This window comes from Manacus vitellinus, unplaced genomic scaffold (genome assembly GCF_001715985.3).
Source record: "Manacus vitellinus isolate BGI_N305 unplaced genomic scaffold, ASM171598v3 scaffold_18_pilon, whole genome shotgun sequence".
NCBI classification, from domain to species: domain Eukaryota; kingdom Metazoa; phylum Chordata; class Aves; order Passeriformes; family Pipridae; genus Manacus; species Manacus vitellinus.
The window spans coordinates 6485728-6506193 of NW_021939324.1; the positions used below are offsets into that span (position 1 = coordinate 6485728).

Sequence of the window (20466 nt, forward strand, 5' to 3'; positions counted from 1 at the left end):
ATTTCAACTGGATATTAGAAATACCTCTTCCACATTGGTCTTTTTCCAGAGATATTAAGGTTCTTGATGTTAACTACTGCTTTTAGCCGTGTCTGTGCTAATGAGAATCAAGTAAATGGAGCAGGTTTAGGCTGTTGTTGGTGTGAAAGAGAACTTGGTACAATATAGCTAATCTTACTCTCTATGCTCCTAATCACAGACCAAGCTGCAACTCACAGCTACCAAAACAACTGTGGTTGTAGAAAAGCCAGAATAAACCTACTGCAAGCCCTTAAATCTCTGGTAAATAGCAGAGGGGAAGAATGAGCAGGAAGACTAGGATGCCAGTCACTCCTGTGCTAAAATGGCAAATACCTCACTCATAGTAAAGCAGGTCAGAGAATTGGAAAAGTAGTTTTTCCTTAGCCAGACCAGAAGAATTAAATACTTACAAACTACTTTTTCTCTGGTTGCTTGTGAAAAATGGTCATAATTAAAATTCAGTGAACTATGTTTTTGATGACTATAAACCACTGAGTAGATTTTTTGCACACTTTCATACAAACATTCCACCAAATTCAATTGAATCCATACTTTTTTTCAGGACACTATTGCTTATGACATTTGCCCAGTTGAGACAAATGTATGGAGATCAATAGAGAAGGTACATATCAGAAAAGATAACAGAAGCTTCCTATGCAATGTATCCGCTATGCCACTCTAAAATGCCAGGTGAGAGTACAAGTAAGTTTTAAAGTCAAACCCTACAGATTATATTACATCTAAAAACACCTAATATTTTTATGGTCTAATAACATCAGCTCTTGACTTACTGTAAAGTTCAAAACTATGAAAAACAAAACAAAAACGCCAAAAAGCCCCAGTCAACCGATCAACCAAACAAAAACCCACCAAAACAACAACAAAACCCAAATGCTTCAAACATTTTGCAGGCAGTTTATGTCTATCTGAAAACTCTTGCTTCAGCTGTTTCAAGACAGCAGCTTGTAGAACAGTATGTGAAGCAGAAAGAACAGAGACTCATCGTATCACACACGTATCATGTGCTCAATGGTTTACAGTAAAAAACAAGTCAGGCATGAACTCATAGACACAGATAGACTGGCCAAGCTGCTGACAAGCTAACTTCCACATGATCAGATGTGACAGTCATCTTCATCAGCATCCAGCAAGAGCTGGTGAAAATAGAAACTCGTGAGCCAAGATACATTTCTGGGTGGTTTTATGGTTATTACAGTAAATACTGCTATTGTTCCTTTCACAATGAAATGGAGTGGAGAGGGCATAGGATTGTTGTGCAAAACTGAGCTTCCTCTGCCTAGGGATGCCAGGTGAAACTTTTCAGTGTACAGACCATTAAGAGGGAAAGTAAGGTAGTGTTTGCCATGCCTGCAAAATGGGCAGGAAGTGCTGCCCACATTTGTTCTCCTCTGCCCCCACCAAGGCAACATTTACTCAGCAGCATAAGATAAGAACAGGATGACTTTCGTTTTGTTAAGGAACAATGAAAGTCACTGTAATCTAATTGCGAAGACTGTGATGTACTGTTTATGTTCATCCACATAAATTCAGTTTGAATTTCTTCCATTTTATGATTATGAGGAAAAAAGAAATAGAAAAGTGCAAAAATAAGTTCTTCCAGGAACACAATGGGCTCATAGTTCCCAGAGGAGTATAAATCTGGAACAGGGAAAAATTGCTTGACTGTACACACTGACCCTTCAGTATTGCTAATTTGTGCAAGCCAGGGCAGTTCCCAAGCTGCTATCCTATCTTAAGCTAAACAATGCTTCAAGAAGCTGTCTCTTATTCTTTGACATCTCCCTGATTTGCCATATCAGCAAGGACATAGGACATAGCAAGCCCAGTGCAGATTTGTCTCAGCTGCCTCCAATGTCTACAAATGGGTATTTAAAGGTGCAATACATAGATATTAAAATAGAGGTGATGGAAGAGAGAGATTAGTTTTTCTCTACCACAAGTAAAATCAACAGCAGACCTGATTTTTAAAATCAGCTGTCCTGGTGAAACAACATGGTGTGAATGCTGCTGTTCTGGTCTCATAACAGCACTGTAGGTCCACTTTGAGCTGGATGGAGTAAATAGCTGCACTGGAGAAGCAGTTCCCATCTAAATCCAGAGTAAATGCTGTGAAGAAAACATTAACAGATAGCACTCTTCTAAGAGCAAGATAATGACAGAAGTAGTTTCCATGTGAACACCTTTCTTCAGTCCTGTTACATCTATCTTAGTAGAAAACGCAGCTCATCAAAGTCACTGCTCTTTCAAAACAATATGACAAATCTTACCAGCGCCCTTGCTTCACTATCTGATGACTATCTAAGATGCAATATTGGGTGTTTTTTTAATCCTGGCATTCCAGTAATAGGAAGTAAAACAGCCTGTCATGGGAAAGACTCAGCTTTTCCTCTGAGGAAAAATGAAATTACTATTTAAAAATAACCAGTGCAGAAATCTGCTTCATTTTCACTTTTGCTTCCAAATTCCTCTTAAAGAAAATTCTGTTGAATAATCAGTTCAAATGTGAGACTTCTTACTGTCATGTAGCATAGAATCACAGTTCATATTTTTTTACCTGACTTACTTACAGGGTTTTACATAGAGAGCGCATTAAAATTCTCTGAAGTGACATAATGTTGATTTACTGTTCTTACTGCGATTTTTTTTTTTTAGTCTGTCCTTTGATATAATTTCAACCTCTTATTGCTCTTGTGCTATGAAATATCTTCTATAAGTTTCCATGCTGGTGGGTACTTGTGGTAATTTTTAGTTCAATGTGTTAGAAAGTTTGGAAATGGGATATGGGCATTTAATGATGTCTCTCTAAAGATGACCTGCTTAGACATAAGATAGCATTTACAACTTTTATTCAAATTCACACAAAATGTTTGAATCCAAGCACCATTCCTGAGACTGAAGCAGTTAATAAGGGCATTCTTAAACAAAAATTCCTTGAGCAACAGTAAGTCCAAAAGTAAAGTGTATCAAAGGCACTCAGATGACCTCTTCACAGTGGTAAACCACATCTCATGACAGCATAATTCCCAGTAACTTCAAGATATCTGAAGAGGCATGGCTTTCCATTGCTGAAGTGCAAGTACATCCCCATGAGTTCACTGTTTATCCCAAGGCTAAAGTGCTGTAATTTCCTTTGAAGTCCCCAAAAACAGATACAAGAAGTGCAAATTATGGCATATAAGATGAAGAGTTTTCACAGAACCAAATCTCACTGTCTCTTGAAACTGTGACAGTTGACAAGTACAAAGCCTCAGTTTGAGTGTTAGAATCATCTCCTTAAAGAAAGAGAATGAAATAGTATTAGTTTAAAAATTTGCAATAATTTAAGAAAATAAATAACCTGATTTTAACAATTGAGTGGTAAAGAGTGAAAGCTCTATCTTAATTGCATGCAAATTTTTCTGGGCTGTGCTGAAGTTGCAGTGGCTCCTTAAAACTGTCATAATTTACGAAGACATTTTGTTCCAATCTTTTCTGAGGTAAGAACTGTCTCTGTCCCTCTCTTTTCTGTGGTCCAAATTTTGAATTTTCTATTACATCAAAGTCATCACTGACTTTCAGCCATATAAATTAAATAACAAAACTGGAATCTGGTTAGAGAACATCCGTGGAAATGCTTATCAGTAAATCTGTGCATCTGATTAAAAGTGTGCAGAACTAGGACTTCAGTGATGAGGTCAAATGTCCTACATATTCAGTTCTGATTCAGCTTGAGCAGTAAGTTAAAACTGATAACATTAACAAGCCCTGTTCCCGTAACCAGAGTCATGTGGGTCATTTCCAAGGCACTCTGGTAAAGCATCTGTGGCTTTTATGTTTCAACTACCTACCTACTCATCATGGAAAAAAGGTTCTTTCCAGTGTTTCTTAAAAATATGTGATGCTGAGAAATATAAATATTTGTCATCTGACTTACTGCATGTTGCACAAAACTTTCGGTCATTAAAATGAAGAAGTAAAACAAAACCACAAAGAGCAGCCTCGTCTCCTTTAATTTCTTCATTTCACTAAGTGCACAGAGGAGGCTATGGCCTATATAGTAAAAAAATTCTACAACAGTAATACAAAAAGCCATGGGAAGCCAGGATATCCTCAGACAATGTGCACTGGAATTATGCCTGGACATGCACCAATGCTGTCCTCCAGAATGCTGCTTGCTTTAAGCCTGTGTTCATTTGTGCATGGCATAATGCCACTAAAGTTTCACACCATCACGTGAGAGCCTTTGACTAGAGCAAGTGCTGATTTCTGAAAGGTGAAAGAGCCTTTGACTAGAGCAAGTGCTGATTTCTGAAAGGTGAAAGTGTCATTTTGACTGTAATATCTACCGATGGCAGTGGATTGAACATGCAAACATGACAATCTGAGGTGAATTGGGAATCAGTGAATTCATGCCTTCTTTATCCAATCCCTAGTTTTCACCTACAAAAGTTATTTTTTAAGCTGATGACTTCTTGATGTATTGTTTTAGTAGTCAGAAACATGGGCAGATTCTCAAATAAATCCTGTCCTTGGAAAGGCCCTGACTTGCCTGTTTGTCCAAAAGCTGATATGCATTGTTTCTTCAGGCTGCTTGGCCAGCTGCTTGGCTGTATCGCAATTTTGCTCCATTTTTGCTCACTGGGAGAAAATCATGCATATACCTGGAGCACATTAGGCAGCCTGAGGGCTGACCTCAATAGGCTGTGTTAGGGTCTGCTTGGACTACAAGGAATTACAGCTTAATCCAGTACCTCTGTACCTAACACTGGCCACAGCCTCTCTCCTCACAATGCATTAACCTGTCAGATCTTTTATTTATAGGTAACAAAAATGATTTATGTAACTAGATGCTTTAAGAGCTTTCTTATCATATTGCTTTATAGTTTTTTATGGTGGTTTCTTTTTTTCAGTTCATTTTTAGTACAGATGCATCCTGACAGTTTTTTACCTTCCTTTTGCAATGTAAAAATTCCTAGGGATGTCTAGGGAAGTCGTATGCTCCTAAAATGAGAAGTAGCTCAGGACATGATATAATATTCCAGATAAATGAGGTATCATTTTATTTCTTGTTAAGATCCGTAGCCTAATTCAAAGTATAACAGACTATTACCACCAAAATCTTGATGCCTTCCAAAACAACCAGCTTTCCATGTGTATCCTACTCAGCCAAGACTACTAGAACTCCCGTTAGTATACAGAGATGTATGCTGAGCTATGTATGCAAGTTTTCTCAGTAAAAAGGAACCGACATCCATAAATTTTTACATTGCCTGTAAGAAAGTCAAAAACTTTAGATACTGTATTTCTAAAAAACTGAGGGAAAAATGAATTTAAATTCAAAACTATCCTCTATTTTGATGTAACATTATCAAGTTGCAATCTACATATTTTTTACAATTTTAGATGTAAGAAAGAAAAATCTGTAAGCATAAATACAAAAAACCCTAATGACTTACTGTTCTCATCTTTCGGGTTAGGGTTCAGTTTTCTTTTCCTGCCTGTTAAAGTAAATATATACAAATTTAGCTTAAACATTTCTAGGCCTGAAAGAAACAATACTATTTAAGTAAACTTTGGGTTAAACTGAGCTTTAAACACATTCAAGTTTGCTACTGTCATACCAAATACATAAATTTTTCTGCACTTCTTTTCTTTTACAAATCTTGAGCCAAATTCTGAAGACATAATGTTAAGACTTTCCTTTCATGACTATAAATATATTTGTCTAAGTTTACTGGAGTCTATTCATATGCAAGAAAATACTAAAAAAATAGCCCATTTGCTTTATTGCTTTAGCACTAGTGCACTTGCAAACAAGGAAAGAAACACTGTTTGTGATAGTCTAGGATGGCACACCATTTTAGTTACACAGCCTTAATGGAGATAGAAAACAAAAATTCTGTGTCAAATGCTGTAGGTACAATGTCTGCGTAGCTATGAAGAAAACACCATTCAAGCTATGCTTTTACAGCCCTCCTTATCCAAGGCAAAGCTTGTTTTTACAGAATACTAGATAGTATTTACGGAATACTAGCTGGCCAGTTTAAAAAATGTATCTTTCCATGTACCTTGTCTCACATAGGTAATAAGATGAGGAAAACAAAACCCAACTCAAATGATCCAAGATCTCATTTTAGAACATCCTTGTCATCTAGAAATAAAATGTAACCAAAGTCACACAAGTTTGCCTAGTTACCAAAATTTCCTACATGTTGTTCACAGGAAAAATAAAGAAATAGTGAAAAGATTCACTATCTGAAGTAAAATGTACCTTTTCTGGATTGCCCATTCTTGAATAATTTTCTCTTCTGAAATATTATTAGTGCAGAAAGAAGGACCGCTACAGTCACACATGTGGGGATGATAAATGACATCAGGGATTTTTGTCCACTGTACTGTGTACTCATTAAAGCTGTCAAAATCATGAAAGGAAAGTAAATTTATAACTTACAAAACAGGCATTGTTTATGAAGTTATTGGTTCTGTTTCTCCAGAGTCTTGCTCTGACTGAGCAAAAGATTCTTTAAATTTATCAATGTAATGTTTTACAGTCATTTTATGAATACTTTATACTGCAATATTTTTGTAAAAAGCCTTACAAAAAAAGATTCAAATCTCTCATTTCTATGGCATGCAAGTGAGCTCTACTGCAACTTATCTGTATCCCACTTCACAGACTCACAGAATCACAAAATAGGACAGGAAGGGACCCCTGGAGATCATCCAGTCCAACCCCCCTTGCCAAAGCAGGGTCACCTAGAGGAAGTGACACAGGAACACATCCAGGTGAGCTTGGATGTCTCCAGAGAGGGAGAGTCTACAACCTCCCTGGGCAGCCAGTTCCAGTGCTCTGCCACCCTAAAGGTAAAGAAGTTCTTCCTCGTGCTGATGTGGACCTTGTTGTGGTTTGGTTTATGGCTGTTACTCCATGTTATGTCACTGGACACCATTGAAATGACTCTGGCACTGTAGTCTTGACGTCTAGTTTTGAGATATTTTATGTGCATTGATGAGATCCCCTCTCACTCTTCTCTTCTCTTCTCTAGACTAAACAGGCCCAGCTCCCTCAGTCTCTCCTCCTAAAAGAAGTGCTCCAAACTCCAACTCAACTTTGCAGCCCTCTGCTGGACCCTCTCCAATAGCTCCTTGTCTCTCTTGTCCTGAGGAGCCCAGAACTGAACACACTCCAGGTGTGGCCTCCCTAGGGCTGACTAGAGGGGGAGGATCACCTCCCTCGACCTGCTGGCCACACTCTTCCCGATGCACCTCAGGATACCATTGGCCCTCCTGGCTGCAGGAGCACACTGCTGGCTCATGGACAAGCACACTGCTGGCTCTTGTCACCTATCAAGACTCCCAAGTCCTTCTCAGCAGAGCTGCTCTCTTTGGGCAGCCCCCAAACTGTGCTGGTACTTGGGATTATTCCTCCCCAGGTGCACTTGCCTCTGTTGAACCTCATTAGGTTTCTCTCCACCCAACTCTTCAGCCTACCAAGGCTCCACTGAATGGCAGTACAGCCTTCAGGTGTATCAGCCACTCCTCCCCCCGGTTTAGTGTCATCAGTAAACTTGCCGAGGGTACATTCTATCCCTTCATCCAGGTCATTGATAAACTAGCTGAATAAGACTGGATCCAGTACTGATCCCTGGAGAATGCCACTAACTCCAGGCTTTCAATTGGACTCCACTGATGACAACCCTCTGACCTCTGCCATTCGGCCAGTTCTTAATCCACCTCACTGTCCATTCACTTAATTTACATTTCCTGACCTACGAGGATGTTATGGGAGACATGTCAAGGTAGGCAACAAGGTAAACCAATTAATTAGGAGTCTATCAAGGAAGACACCCATGCAGCTGAAAAAATTCCCTCTGTACTGGCAGACAAATAAGGGGAGCTACCCTAAAATTAAAATTAGAATATATAGAATACAGACTGGCTTGTTGAACTGTAAACTAGCTGAGACTTCACAGACATCAATAATATTGACTTGTTTAGTTTCCCGAGCATCAATATTACACTGTTTTCTAGAACTGAATTCCAGTGATGAATTATAGAACATGATGTATGTATGAATACTCTCTGACCTATACAGGTTAAAGGTGATACAAACCTGAAGTGGAAATATGAGCTGAAGTTTCTCCATTCAGTTCTTTATTCCAGAACACACAGCTGTAGTTCTCACTCATATTTGGTTTGAATGTCAGGATGCTGGTGACATTGTAGAGGCCATCTGCAGTCAGTGTATAGGTGGTATTTGCAGGTCCACTGAGATTGAAGTTCTTCTCATTTTGCCAGAAAACCTCCGCCAGAGGAAAGCCTTCTGACTGGCACATAAAAACAAACATGTCTTCACCTGGTTTTCTCATTACTTGAGTGTTTATTCTCTTGTAGGATGCTGCATAAGAAGTTGTTGAGTGAAATTGTTGTATGCAACAATAGTAATTTTCCCACTTCACTTTTCTTCCTTCCCTTTAATGCCACATATTGTCTACGGCTTTATCTGAGGGAAACTTATTTAAAATGATGAAGGATGTTTTGTATAGCAATGCAGTATTCATTATTCAATCCTTACCACGCCTACAGCAACAGAATGTACTCCACTACTTTATACAAGGCAGCTGTTGACACTAAATTTATGATTTATCAATATGGAGGACACAAGTGAAGACTCGTAGGACTCTATTTTCACTTTTTGAATATGCCACTTCAAGGAAAAGGCTGATTTTAATGTTTGTTTTACCACAGCTTATAAATAGTGTGATATTCTCATTATATTAGAACAAAATTGACTTTTCAAGGAAACCAATGGGGGTTTTAAGAATGACTGTGTCCATTTTTGCATTTGACAAAGGTTGTTATTTAGATGTCTGGGTAGGAAATTAATGCTGCCTTGTGTCACATGGATATGCGTGGGAAACACCAGAAGTCTTTCAAAGAACTGGTCTCTCATGCTGTCCAGTAACATCTGCCTTTATTACTAATGTCCATTTGGCTTTGATGAACACAGAAAATCACGTGTCCTTGCTCTGGGAGCTGCAGTCACTTAAGGAATTCCCAAGCACTTCGGTAGTTGCAGCAGTGCTCATAAGTGTATTAGAGCACCTCTGAGAAACTTTTGGGAATGGCCCAAGGTAGCCCAACAAGGCAGGAGATCAAATGGGAGGTGGTGACACTGGAGAAGAGGGTGTGGAAAGAAGGAGGAAGGATGAAGGATAGATGGAGAACAAATGCTGTCCCTCTCTGGCACAGACTGCTCCCGGAGAAGCTCAGCTGGCCATTGAACCAAAGACTAGTCAGCAACAACACAACTGCTTTGGTTCAGCTGAGGGCTGAGCACAGGGTCTTCGTGAGAGAATTAGCAACAAATTCCTTCAAAGTAATCAATTTCTACAAGCTTGTAGGAATTTAGTAGACACATCTCAGTGAATATATAGTTACATTCAATTCAACTACTAACCTTTTACTTCCAAAGTAATATACTTGTAGTCCACACCCCGGTAGTTAATGAGACAAAGATATGATCCCGCATCTGTGATCTTCACACTGATGATCTGAAGGATTGCTCGTCCCAGCTTCAATTCACTGTGCAGAAGTGATGCTCTTCCTATGTAATCAGGATGTTGGGATGGAGGGACTGCCTTCCCATTGCGGAGTGTGTACACCTCTTTTGATTTCAACCAGCCTGGCCTTTTCTGCTCCCAAACAACAGTTAGGAGTTCTAGATTTACTGAGCCATTCACAGGGAATCTGCATTCCATAGTCACATTGTTCCCATACTCTGCAATGTAGAGCTGTTGAGGAACTTCAACTGTAAATAACGCTACATGAAAAAAAGAAAACCATTTCATTTGTTGTATTAAAATGTGTTCTGATTTTCCTTAAATTTGGGCGATACTGTATCAGGTATTTGGGCATATGGTTACTGGGTTGACTGAACACTTTAAGCATTTTTTGTTCATACTCACATTAACATTTTTTAGTTAATATAATTGCCATATAGTAATTATAGCAAATGATCTATATTGGTTACAGAATCTGAAAGATAAGGAGAAAATGAGCAAGTTTTTTTTTCACATTTTATAACTAACTTCAAGCTCAGCCAGTGATTACACAGGAAGCACTTTTATGATACTATGATGGTCTCTTATATGTCCTAAGATTCTAGTAAAAACAACAGTTAATTGTGGAAACAGTAAATTTAATTTCATTATCCTTTACAGAAAGAAATACCAATGTAGTTCCTGTGAAAGAGAGTTGCGCTGGATAAGCATGTGCTTAGAAAATCTGCTATGTAGCAATTACAGTCTCCTACAAGCCTGAAACCATGTGAATATCATTCGATCCCATGCAATTTCTCAGATACATGCAACAGTATTACAGAAAATATATAAAAATAATCTTTGCCATTCACCCAATATGAAATACATATTTTTATGAATAGTTTACCATTTTAAGGTGTACTTGATAAAGCAGAGTTATTTACAATACATCATTCAAAATACGTTGTTACTACTTTCTGTATTGGATGTACTATATATTGGTAGATTTAATTCAGAACCACTTGGAAGTATTGATAACAACATTCCAAAGAGAAGACCATGCAACTGTTTATGCATTCCTTTTATTGTATGTGTTTGTGAAATAGTTGCAGGGAAAACTTCAATTCCTCTTATAAGTGTTTGTTTATTCACTCTAATACAACTGTAATGAGGGAAAAAATTATATGAAAAATCTGAAAAAATGCCAAGACCCTTTTAAGTTTTAGCCAAGCTGCTCCTCCTACAGGCATGCACAGGGGAACATAGGTGGTTTGACTTCACTTTGCCTCACACTGAGGTTGTTCTATTTCCCAGTGGGTGTGGGTTGCTTTGGTCATCCTCCCTCTCACAGCCATGGCTGCTGCTGGTGGACACCTCAGCTGTCAATATGCAATACATTAAAGAAGCTTGACTGTGGAAAGTGATGGACATCTGTCCTGTGCTCATTTAGTGCCAGTGCCTTCTGTAAGACACTGGAAAGCAAAGGCTCCAGACATTACTGGCCATTCATGCAAGTATTGTTGGAGGTGCCGAAGCCCACATACTAAGGGCTGCATTGATTCTGCTGATGGAATTGAAAGACAGTTTCTCTCTCACCTGAAACCATGAAGAGCTGTGTAGCCAGCAACAGAATTGTGAGGATCTGAAACATTTTCTCAGGTGGATCTGAAACAAAAGTAGGACGGCATCAGAACTTGCAACAACTACCTTTTCCTGCTGAAGCAGATCAGAGCCATGCTAGCCTTCAAAACCCATCACATTGCTCATAAACAGCAAAAATAGAACCAATCACTAGGCTACCAGTAGAAACAAGGAAAATCCTGACTAAAGCAATCCATGCACACATGCAGAGTATGAACCAATGGCAATGAATGAGTAGCAACAAGGGGAAATAAAACATTTCCACAACTTCATCCATGACGTTTTCAGAATCTGTAGCTTGCAGGCAGCCTTAAATAGTCTGAGAGGGCAGTGCTTTTACATGTTTTACTACTCGCAAATAATAAAAATCAATTGCAATTAACATCTCACATGCTAGAGAGCTTCATAAACATGCACAAGGGGATTTTTTAACTGTCTGCATTAACACCTGATCAGTTTACAAGACCACTAACCCCGATTTTGTTTCAACTTTGCTTTGCATACTTTTTTTCAGATTCTTATTGTCTGAGTTCTTTAACCTAAAGACCAGCAGATACCTGGAACTTATTGTGAGGTGGAAATCTCAAGATGGATAAATTACAGTTTGCTTCAGAATGGATTGGAATGAAGACTTACTGCTGCTAATTCTTTCACTTTGCACATATCAATGCCTGATGTGTACAAAGTGCCTTATGTTACTGATAGTAAACCCACAGGCCTGGAATAATGCAAAAGGAGAAAGTACAGTTTTAGAGTAAGTATATTCCTGTTCCAGTAGCAAGCAGACTATTAACTATTTTTCATACTTTTGTATACAGATCAACATAAGTAAAAGGAAAAAAACCAAATAAACAAAAATCACCAGAAAAATGTCTAACAAAACTAATGAGATAATAGAAAAGAAGGAAGAACTACTTTGAATAAAGTGCGCTAACATACAGTATAACCTGAAAAAAATAGTGAAGAAGATCCAGAAATAAGCTATAAGGAAGTAAAGAAGAGAAGGAGCACTTTTAGACTTCCCCAGAGCTAGACTAACTGGAGGAGGGGTTTAATTTTACTTTGGTGTTCTTTTGTGGCTCAGCTTGAAACATCCTTTTTCCAGTCTTCTCAGGTGCTGCATTTCTCTCATTGTTTCTGCCTTTGAGCTCTCAGTACCTCAGAAAGTGAGGCTCAAGTTTTAGAAAATTAGCAGCCAAGATTACAGGATCTAGTTGATCAAAGGAAGGCAGTTGAGGTAATCTACTTGGATTTCACTAAAGCTTTTGGTATGTATCTCACAGTATCCTTTCGGACAAAATATCCAGGACGCAACTGGATAAAGACATCATGAAGTGGGTGAGCAACTGGCTCATGGGGCAAGCACAGAGGGTAATAGTGAATGAGGTAACATCAGACTGGTGACCTGTCACTGGTGGGGGTCCATCTTGGGCCCTGTGCCCTTCAATATCTTCATAAATTATTTGGATACAGGACTCGAAGGGATACTAAGCAAATTTGAAGGTGACACAAAACTCAGAGGAGCTGTTGACTCCCTCAAAGGCAGGGAGGCCCTGCAGAGAGACCTTGACAAGTTAGAGGACTGGGCAATCATGAACTGTATGAAGTTTAATAGGGGAAAGTGCTGGATTCTGCACCTGGAATGGGACAATCCTCGATGTCTGTACAGGTTGGGGAATGAGATGCTGGAAAGCTGTGCTGCGGAAAGGGACATGGGGATACTGGTCGATGGCAAGTTGAATCTGAGTCAGCAGTGCCCTGGCAGCCAGGAGGGCCAGCTGTGTCCTGGGGGGCATCAGGCAAAGCATCGCCAGTTGGTCGAGGGAGGGGATTGTCCCGCTCTGCTCTGCACTGATGCAGCGTCACCTTGAATATTGTGTGCAGTTTGGGGCACCACAATGTAAGGAATATATTAAGCTCTTAGAGAACCTTCAAAGGAGGACAATGAAGATGGTGAAGGGCCTGGAGGGGAAGCTGTTTGAGGAGTGGCTGAGGTCACTTGGTGTGTTCAGCCTGGAGAAGAGGAGACTGAGGGGAGACCTCATGGCAGTCTACAACTTCCTCATGAGGGGAGGAAGAGAGGCAGGCAGTGATCTCTTCTCTGTGGTGACAAGTGACAGAACCCAAGGTAAAGGCCTGAAACTATGTCAGGGGAGGTCTAGGTTGGCTATTAGAAAAAAGTTCTTCCCCCAGAGGGTGGTTGGGCACTGGAACAGGCTCCTCAAGGAAATGGTCGCAGCACCAGGTGTGTCTGAATTCAAGAAGCATTTGGACAATGCTCTCAGGCACATGGTGGGATTCTTGGTTATGGTCCTGTGCAGGGCCAGGAGTTTGACTTGATGACCTTTAGGGTCCTTTCCTACTCAGCATATTCAGTGATTCTGTAACTTTTTTAGGAAATTTAGACATAGTCATTTGATGTCACAGATAAAGGTGGATATGCAAACTTCCATAAGCAGACTTATTATTTGTAAATGAAAGCTAGTTACTTTTATCAGAGGACTGACTGATTTGCCACTATTTAATGTGTGATGAATGGTAATTACTTTAGCTGTATGAGAAAGGAGCTAATAAACATTATCAGTATCAGTATCTCAATTTTCTGGATGCAGAAGACTCTACTGCCCTGACAGCCAGGTTAAATTCCACTCATGGAGCCACCATAGGAAACTGTATTTCACACTTAATACTATAAAGAAAATTACTGTCCTCAGTCTCCTGCTATGCTCACTTCTCTATACAGCTTACCTAGAAGCAGGTGGACATAGTGGGAAGAACTGAATGAAGAATGAAACAATATTTCACATCAGTATTTAGATCCCTGAATTAGCCTTATGTGAGACATTTGAGGTAATCCCCTCCCTTTTTATAGCTCGAAGTACATTGAGAATGCAGAGTGTGTTTATTTCATAATGTAGGGTATGGGACTTTTTTAAATATACATATTACTGAGAGTAAAATGATAGAACAAAAATGAGGGGCAGCATAAACAAAGCCCCAGCAGATAGAAATCATAGTTATTAAATATCAAGTAAATCTTGCCTAACCAGACGGATTAGCATGAGAAGAGCATTGCACATAACATAAATAAATAAAAGAACCCAAATGCAAAAACATTTTCACTTGTGATACCAAAAGCAGAGTCATGGGATGGTTATGGGGATCAGAAAAGATCTGTATTAGAATGATCAAGGACCTATTAGCATGGATCTCTATTAGAAGAATCAAGGATCTGTCAGCAAGGATCTATGTTAGAAGACATCCTTCTTTATTTCCATAATCTCACTAGCAGACATCAAGCTGTTTTGCAACCTCAGTGCTATCTACCCATGCAACTTAATCATGTGGCTCTGCTGCCCCACACACATCCATAGAGAAATCTGCACCAGCATCTGGAAGGTGATTTCTTCTGAGCTTGCACTACCAAACCTTCACGCTGTTACAGAATAGCCCTTGTTTTCTCTCTGTTTTTTGAAAAACATATGGCATGCCCTGCTATGCAATAGTCCTTGTACACAACTATACTAACAAGCTTATGCACAGCACATCTTTTTTTTTTCCTTTAATCAAAAGGCCATTTCTCAAGCATTTTCATAATTTCACAGGGATATAACAAAGGAATGCTGCAGTATAAAATCAGCACTTAATAGTTCTAGCAGCAAAGTGAGGAATTGAAAATACATATCTGACAACATGAAGAAGTTGCATGACCTTTCAACAGCAATTCAGATCTGGTCATCAAATTATTTCTCAGACCAACCTGCAGAAGGAAAAGCAAGTTTTCACACAGTGCTGTGTGATTATGAAAATCAAGCTGAAAAAACTGTGAGGGTTGAGGTGATGAAAAGCATCACATCAACATCTAAAAATCATCATGGCTTTTTATGAGTTGTAATAGTTTCAGTGAAGATGTGGGGCCCAAGACTAATAATTTGAATGGGAACAAAGAAAACAAAAGTATGACTATGAATGAGAGAAAGGAGAAATATAATCTTCTGTCTTTATACAGTTTTTTTTGTTTGCTGGAAGTACTAAGTTGAAACCCATACTCGACTTTCATTGGCCCACAAGGAACATATCCTGGTAAGTTTTTTTAGTGAATGATGAGTGAAATCTAGATGGCAATGATAAAAAATTGCTAAAGTTCTGCCAAAGAGCTGTTTTAAAAGGATCAAGGAGCCATTGGCATAATACCTGCTAATATATATAATAGCATGATATATGCTAATGTGATATATTAGCATATTAGCACCAAAGGTCAAAACCCACACAATGTATTGTTTTCCTGGTTTTGATTCAGCTGATCGTGCCTGTGACTTTAGTCCTGACCCCAGTTCACATACCCACAGGGATTATAACACTCATCTCCAGAAAAAAGTAATTTTTGGTTAGTGGAATGCCTTACTCCACATAAAATCTGAAGTGGTTGCCCAAAATCCTTCTGGTAAGGAGTAAGAAGGATATTTCTTGTTCCCTCAGAAAATTTAGACTCAGCATTCCCATTTCAAATTGCACAAGCTGTATGCTCCAGGCAAAAATGTTGTTCCATTTTCAACATAATGTATAGACTTCATTTAATTCTACAGATACAAGTGAAGAGTTGTTTATCCTGACAGAGCTATATTTTATGAGGATGCTCTCAGGAACTGAAATTGGTAGCAAAATGGGAACATCAAACTCCTATATGCTTAAACCATGAAACTCTTGAGCAAAAGCTGCGATAGTTCTTTTAAGTAGCTGTGCTTTGTGTAAATCTCTTTGGTATGTGTTTATTGCTATGGCTACTGGATCTTATTTTCAGGGAAGACTCATGTGAACTACAGTGAGTTGTTAAGTGAGGTAGGCACTAGTCTATCATGGTCATAAGCGTTAGGACTGATTTGGCCTCAGTTAAGGAAAACTCTCACCATGTTGATAATATTAAGTTTACAAGAAGTTTTGTAAAGCAAAGGAACATAAAGATCACAGAATATTTTGCAACCTACTCCCTAATAATAACAATTGAAAGCCGTATCTGAATAATGTAAATTAAATTCTATTCCTTTCATCCATACATCCTGAAAGATAATAATGATTTTCTTAAATAAAAGGAGCATCTTAGTATAAGACCCTCTGGAACCACCTTTGCTTAGTAGCCTTGCTATGATTGTCCCTGCTAACTGCAGGGGGATTGGAATAATTGGCCTTTAAAGGTTCCTTCCAACCCAAATCATTCTATGGTTATAAAATTGTTCCCAACACGAGAATAACAAAGGATCGTATGCTGAACAAATCTTTATGCTGTCCACTAAACAAACACAACCAGAAGCACAGTCAGTGACTCAGGGACCTTATAGTCTAGCAAATCATGGAAAACCCTTTCCAGGAAACATCATTTCAGCTATTAAAATATTTGTATTCCAGCAAATGGATAATTAAGAAGAGTAAATTCATTTGGCATTTGCATAATGAAACTTAGCAGCATTAAGCAAGGAGGGTTTTGTAGACCAATAACTTCCACCAGAATAATCAGAACTGCTGGAAAAGCTAAACAAGCTTTCAAGCCACCAAATTTTCTCCAGGTTTAAAGCAGAAGTTCACAAAAATTGCTCAGATTTCGCTCTGAAAGAACAAAGAATTAAAGGACTAATGGAAGGGGTTTTGGTCCTTTTGAAATTTAATGGGTATGGGTATTTTAGACAGACCCTTGTTTGTACTGTATTTCCCTGCAGACTAAGTTATCCCATTGACAGCACTTACAACATGCTCATGCTCAGTTTTAGCTAGTATAACACAGGTGTTCTTACAACATTACTGGAAGGAACCAGGGACATTGCACTTCCACAACTCCCACTGGGAGGAGGATGGTAATGTCACCAGGCTGGCCGGGTGGCCTGTGTCCACCTCCACATGAACTGTCAAGTACACTTTAGCTAACAAGGTATTGCAAGTGGCCTGAAACACTGATAAGGAATCCTTAGCTAGCAGACTAGATTTGAAACACCAATATTGCAAATTATTTGTTCATTCCTACATTCAAAATTTTTACTCTACTGCTGACATACTCTGTAACATTAGAGAGATCAGCTCAGGTCACTCTTTTCCTATTCCCTCTCCTTCTAGGGTCTTTGTCTTTTATACTGCAAAGGTAGAACCTGTAGAAAACACAGCACAGTGCCCTCTGGAAATATTCCAAAATAACAAACTCATCCAAATACCAGAAGCAATCCAGCTGTGTTAACATGGCATCCTACTTGGCTCCGTATGACTCTTCCTGCATGAGATGGAGCTTTATGTTCACTTAGAAAAGAGACCATCTTGTCATACACCTATGTACACTGCAAAAGATTGAGGGGTCCCAGTCACTGTTTGTTTTGTCTTTCTGTTACTGAAACTCCCTTATCTTCTGTGCATCTTGCAATTTCAAAAGCTTCCTTCCAACACTATCACATGTGCAAAAACGCACAACATTTTTGACATCCTCATGAAATGGCTAAACTGATTTTCCTTTCAGTGAAGGATCCAGTTCTAAAAAAGAAAACTAAAAAAAAAAAAAAATCCTAGGTCAAAAAATAAACCACAAAAAAGCAGCATTAGATCCTCATACAAACTACATCTGTTCTATATCTCACCATCAGAAAGAAGGTACTTTGTGTCTGTGAGGAATTTCATACAAAAACCTAACCATGCATATTAAAATTTGTTCAAAGTCTATTTCTCATGCCCGTCTCAGTATATTCTGTGGACATAGTCTTTTGCCCTCATTCCCTCCAACCCACTTCATCCACATACCTTCTCATCTGCTGTTTTTCCTCTACTTTTCCACACTTGTTGCAGTGTCTCATTGCCCACATCACTCACAGTCAATTTATTATTGGGACCATTCCTTTGCTTCTGATGATGACCTATGACAGCCTATTTGCCTCATTTCAGTCTGCTCTCCATCTCACTTCATCTTTCAAGTGAAGAGATAATTTCTCACATCCTCATTAGCTCACACTTTCTGTGAATTCTCACTTTCACTACATTGTTTAACTGTCACCTGTTGTATCTTTTCCACTGTTACTTTTTTTTGTACAAAAATACAATCATTGTCAAATACAATCATTGTCTAATACAACCTCAAAAAAATACTTTTTTCCCATAGATGCTAGGATAGGATTGGGATGAAATTTTGTTACCGAAAACATTATATTTAAAATGCATCTGTGTATTCTACAGAACACACACCTTTCAGCTCTTAGCAGCAGCATTGAACAGTACAGGCTAACACTCTGACACTGATATACTGCAAATTTTTCTTCATTTCTTCAGCTTCTACAGAAAAAAAGACTTTTCAGAGAGGCACAAGAAATTCTCCTCTTCATAGCCTGTGCCCCTCCTGAGATGCAAAAGGTGAAAATCTCCAGACTAGCTGTACAATCAAAACAACCCACTGTCTGCAGGTAGTGGGTTAAAAACAATCAAAAGAAAGTAAACAGGAACACAAAGATATAAATATATACAGAGTTTTTTTCTCCATTTGACTCTTCCCTGAAATTCAGAACGAAATATTTACTAACAGCTATGTCCTGGTGCATAAGCTGAAGAGTTCAGCAGCACTGCTTATGCATTTGCCTGTGACAGAAGACTGAATTGCAAGACAGGTTCAGCTTCTAAAACTAGGTTTTAGTTGTATTCAAGTTGTATGGACCTGTGTTTCAGGATCTGGGAGTTAGCAATCTCTGGTTCAGAATCAGTCTACACCCCAGAAATAACTGGAAAATAACTTAATTTAAGCAAATCTTAAGAAACTAGGAAAAAAATCTGCAATCCATCAGTTAGAAATACATTAAATATCAATTTGCATTTTATCATTGTTATACTCACATCAGATCTTTATGCAGTCATTGGAGAATCCAGTTCATGCAGTTAAGATTTTCAAAGTTATACAAAGTATCTGTATCCTATTTGCACAATAGCAGGAACCACCCAAGTCTCATGACCAGTGCATATGCAACATGCACCAACAGCACAGCTTATAGGCTGATTTTATTCATGCTTTATGTCACGAAACAACTGACTTTTAAAAGGAAATCACCAAGATTGTTAGGATCTTGTTAGCAGTTCCAGTTTCGTTTTGATGTTTCATGCTGAATATACTCTGAGGTCAGGTCTCTGTGTTGCTGAGAATGTGCATCCACAAAAATTACACAAAGCATTCTATAAAATTCATATGCTCAAATTCTGCTTTTAATCACACTCATAACTTTTTGCTGGGTTTATACCCCTTTAGAGAAGTATACAGCCTTGGCATTTGAATTGCATTTGCTAGGACTGTTCTGCATTCATGAAACTATCAAGGTACATTTTCTTAGTTTTCATCAGACTAATTTTACAAGAATTCCTCTAGTGATTACCTAGCATTTGCAGCACATATTTTGTGTTTTCATATATATTGATATTATTACAAAACAAAACAAAACAAAACAAGAGGATAATCAAACACTCCAAAGAGGCTGTGAATCTCCGTCCTTATCTTACAAATGTATCAAACTTTACAGGACAAAGCCTGAACACTTGGATTTAAGCTGGCACCACTTTGAGTGTGAGGTTGGACTCAGTGACTGACAGATCTTCTTTCCAACATAAAAGTTTCTGTTCTACTAAACAGCCTTTACAAGGGATGTATCTGTTCATTTTTCATCACTTTATCCTTTAATTTGTGATGACATGATTGGGAGACATAAAAGAGGATACAGTCTTCCTAGGTTTCTCGATGCATTGGTGTTACAGGTCGTATACACATACTCTTTTGTCTCCAGTTAGCTCCTTATCACTTGGGAGAATTGTGCTCTACCTCCACACAAATAATGATTGTGGCTTTAGTCCTGTGAATCCTGTCTGTTTTGGAATGATGTGTGATGACTGCCTGCCTTACAGTTCCAGACTGAGTCAGACTGTGAAATCATGTCTACTGCTGCCTAGCGCAGAGCAATCCACCTTTTTTTCCTTAGTATACTTACTCTGTGTAGCCCTGTCACATAAAGTAACTCCAAGTTACTTTATAAAGTAACTCCATAAAGTCTCCCCTTTCCCCAGAAAAACTCCAATGACCTCTTTGGGAGCTGTTAGAAGTCAAGGATTTGGATGACTGGACACTTGAAAAGGAGAGAAAAGCCCATAAGATTAGGGTTGAGATTGATCTATGATTTACAGTTAAAATCAAGTTAGGCCTTATGATGGCCTAATACTTTCAGTAAAAGCAAAAGGGAAAAGATGGCAGAAAACTGAGATCTGTGCT

The 20466-nt window shown here is 38.7% G+C and overlaps 1 protein-coding gene across 1 annotated transcript; it reads right to left on the bottom strand.

The window, feature by feature from the left end:
* Window positions 1–2886: 2886 nt before the first annotated feature.
* LOC103755721 (programmed cell death 1 ligand 2) lies at window positions 2887–19186 on the bottom strand. Its single transcript, XM_018070489.2, has 7 exons — window positions 19053–19186; window positions 11160–11228; window positions 9482–9844; window positions 8135–8419; window positions 6293–6433; window positions 5478–5519; window positions 2887–3314 (listed from the first exon to the last, which is right to left on the bottom strand). The coding sequence occupies exons 2-7, from the start codon at window positions 11212–11214 to the stop codon at window positions 3208–3210; spliced, it is 993 nt and encodes a 330-aa protein (XP_017925978.1). The 5' UTR covers window positions 11215–11228; window positions 19053–19186; the 3' UTR covers window positions 2887–3207.
* Between the last annotated feature and the right edge of the window lie 1280 nt (window positions 19187–20466).

Excerpts from the sequence above, each read along its gene's own strand:
- LOC103755721 (XM_018070489.2), bottom strand. The coding sequence starts at position 11,214 with ATGTTTCAGATCCTCACAATTCTGTTGCTGGCTACACAGCTCTTCATG. Across the intron at positions 9,845-11,159 it reads ACAGCTCTTCATGGTTTCAG|CGTTATTTACAGTTGAAGTT; the intron begins GTGAGAGAGAAA and ends TTTTTCATGTAG. Across the intron at positions 8,420-9,481 it reads TATTACTTTGGAAGTAAAAG|CATCCTACAAGAGAATAAAC; the intron begins GTTAGTAGTTGA and ends CTTCTTATGCAG.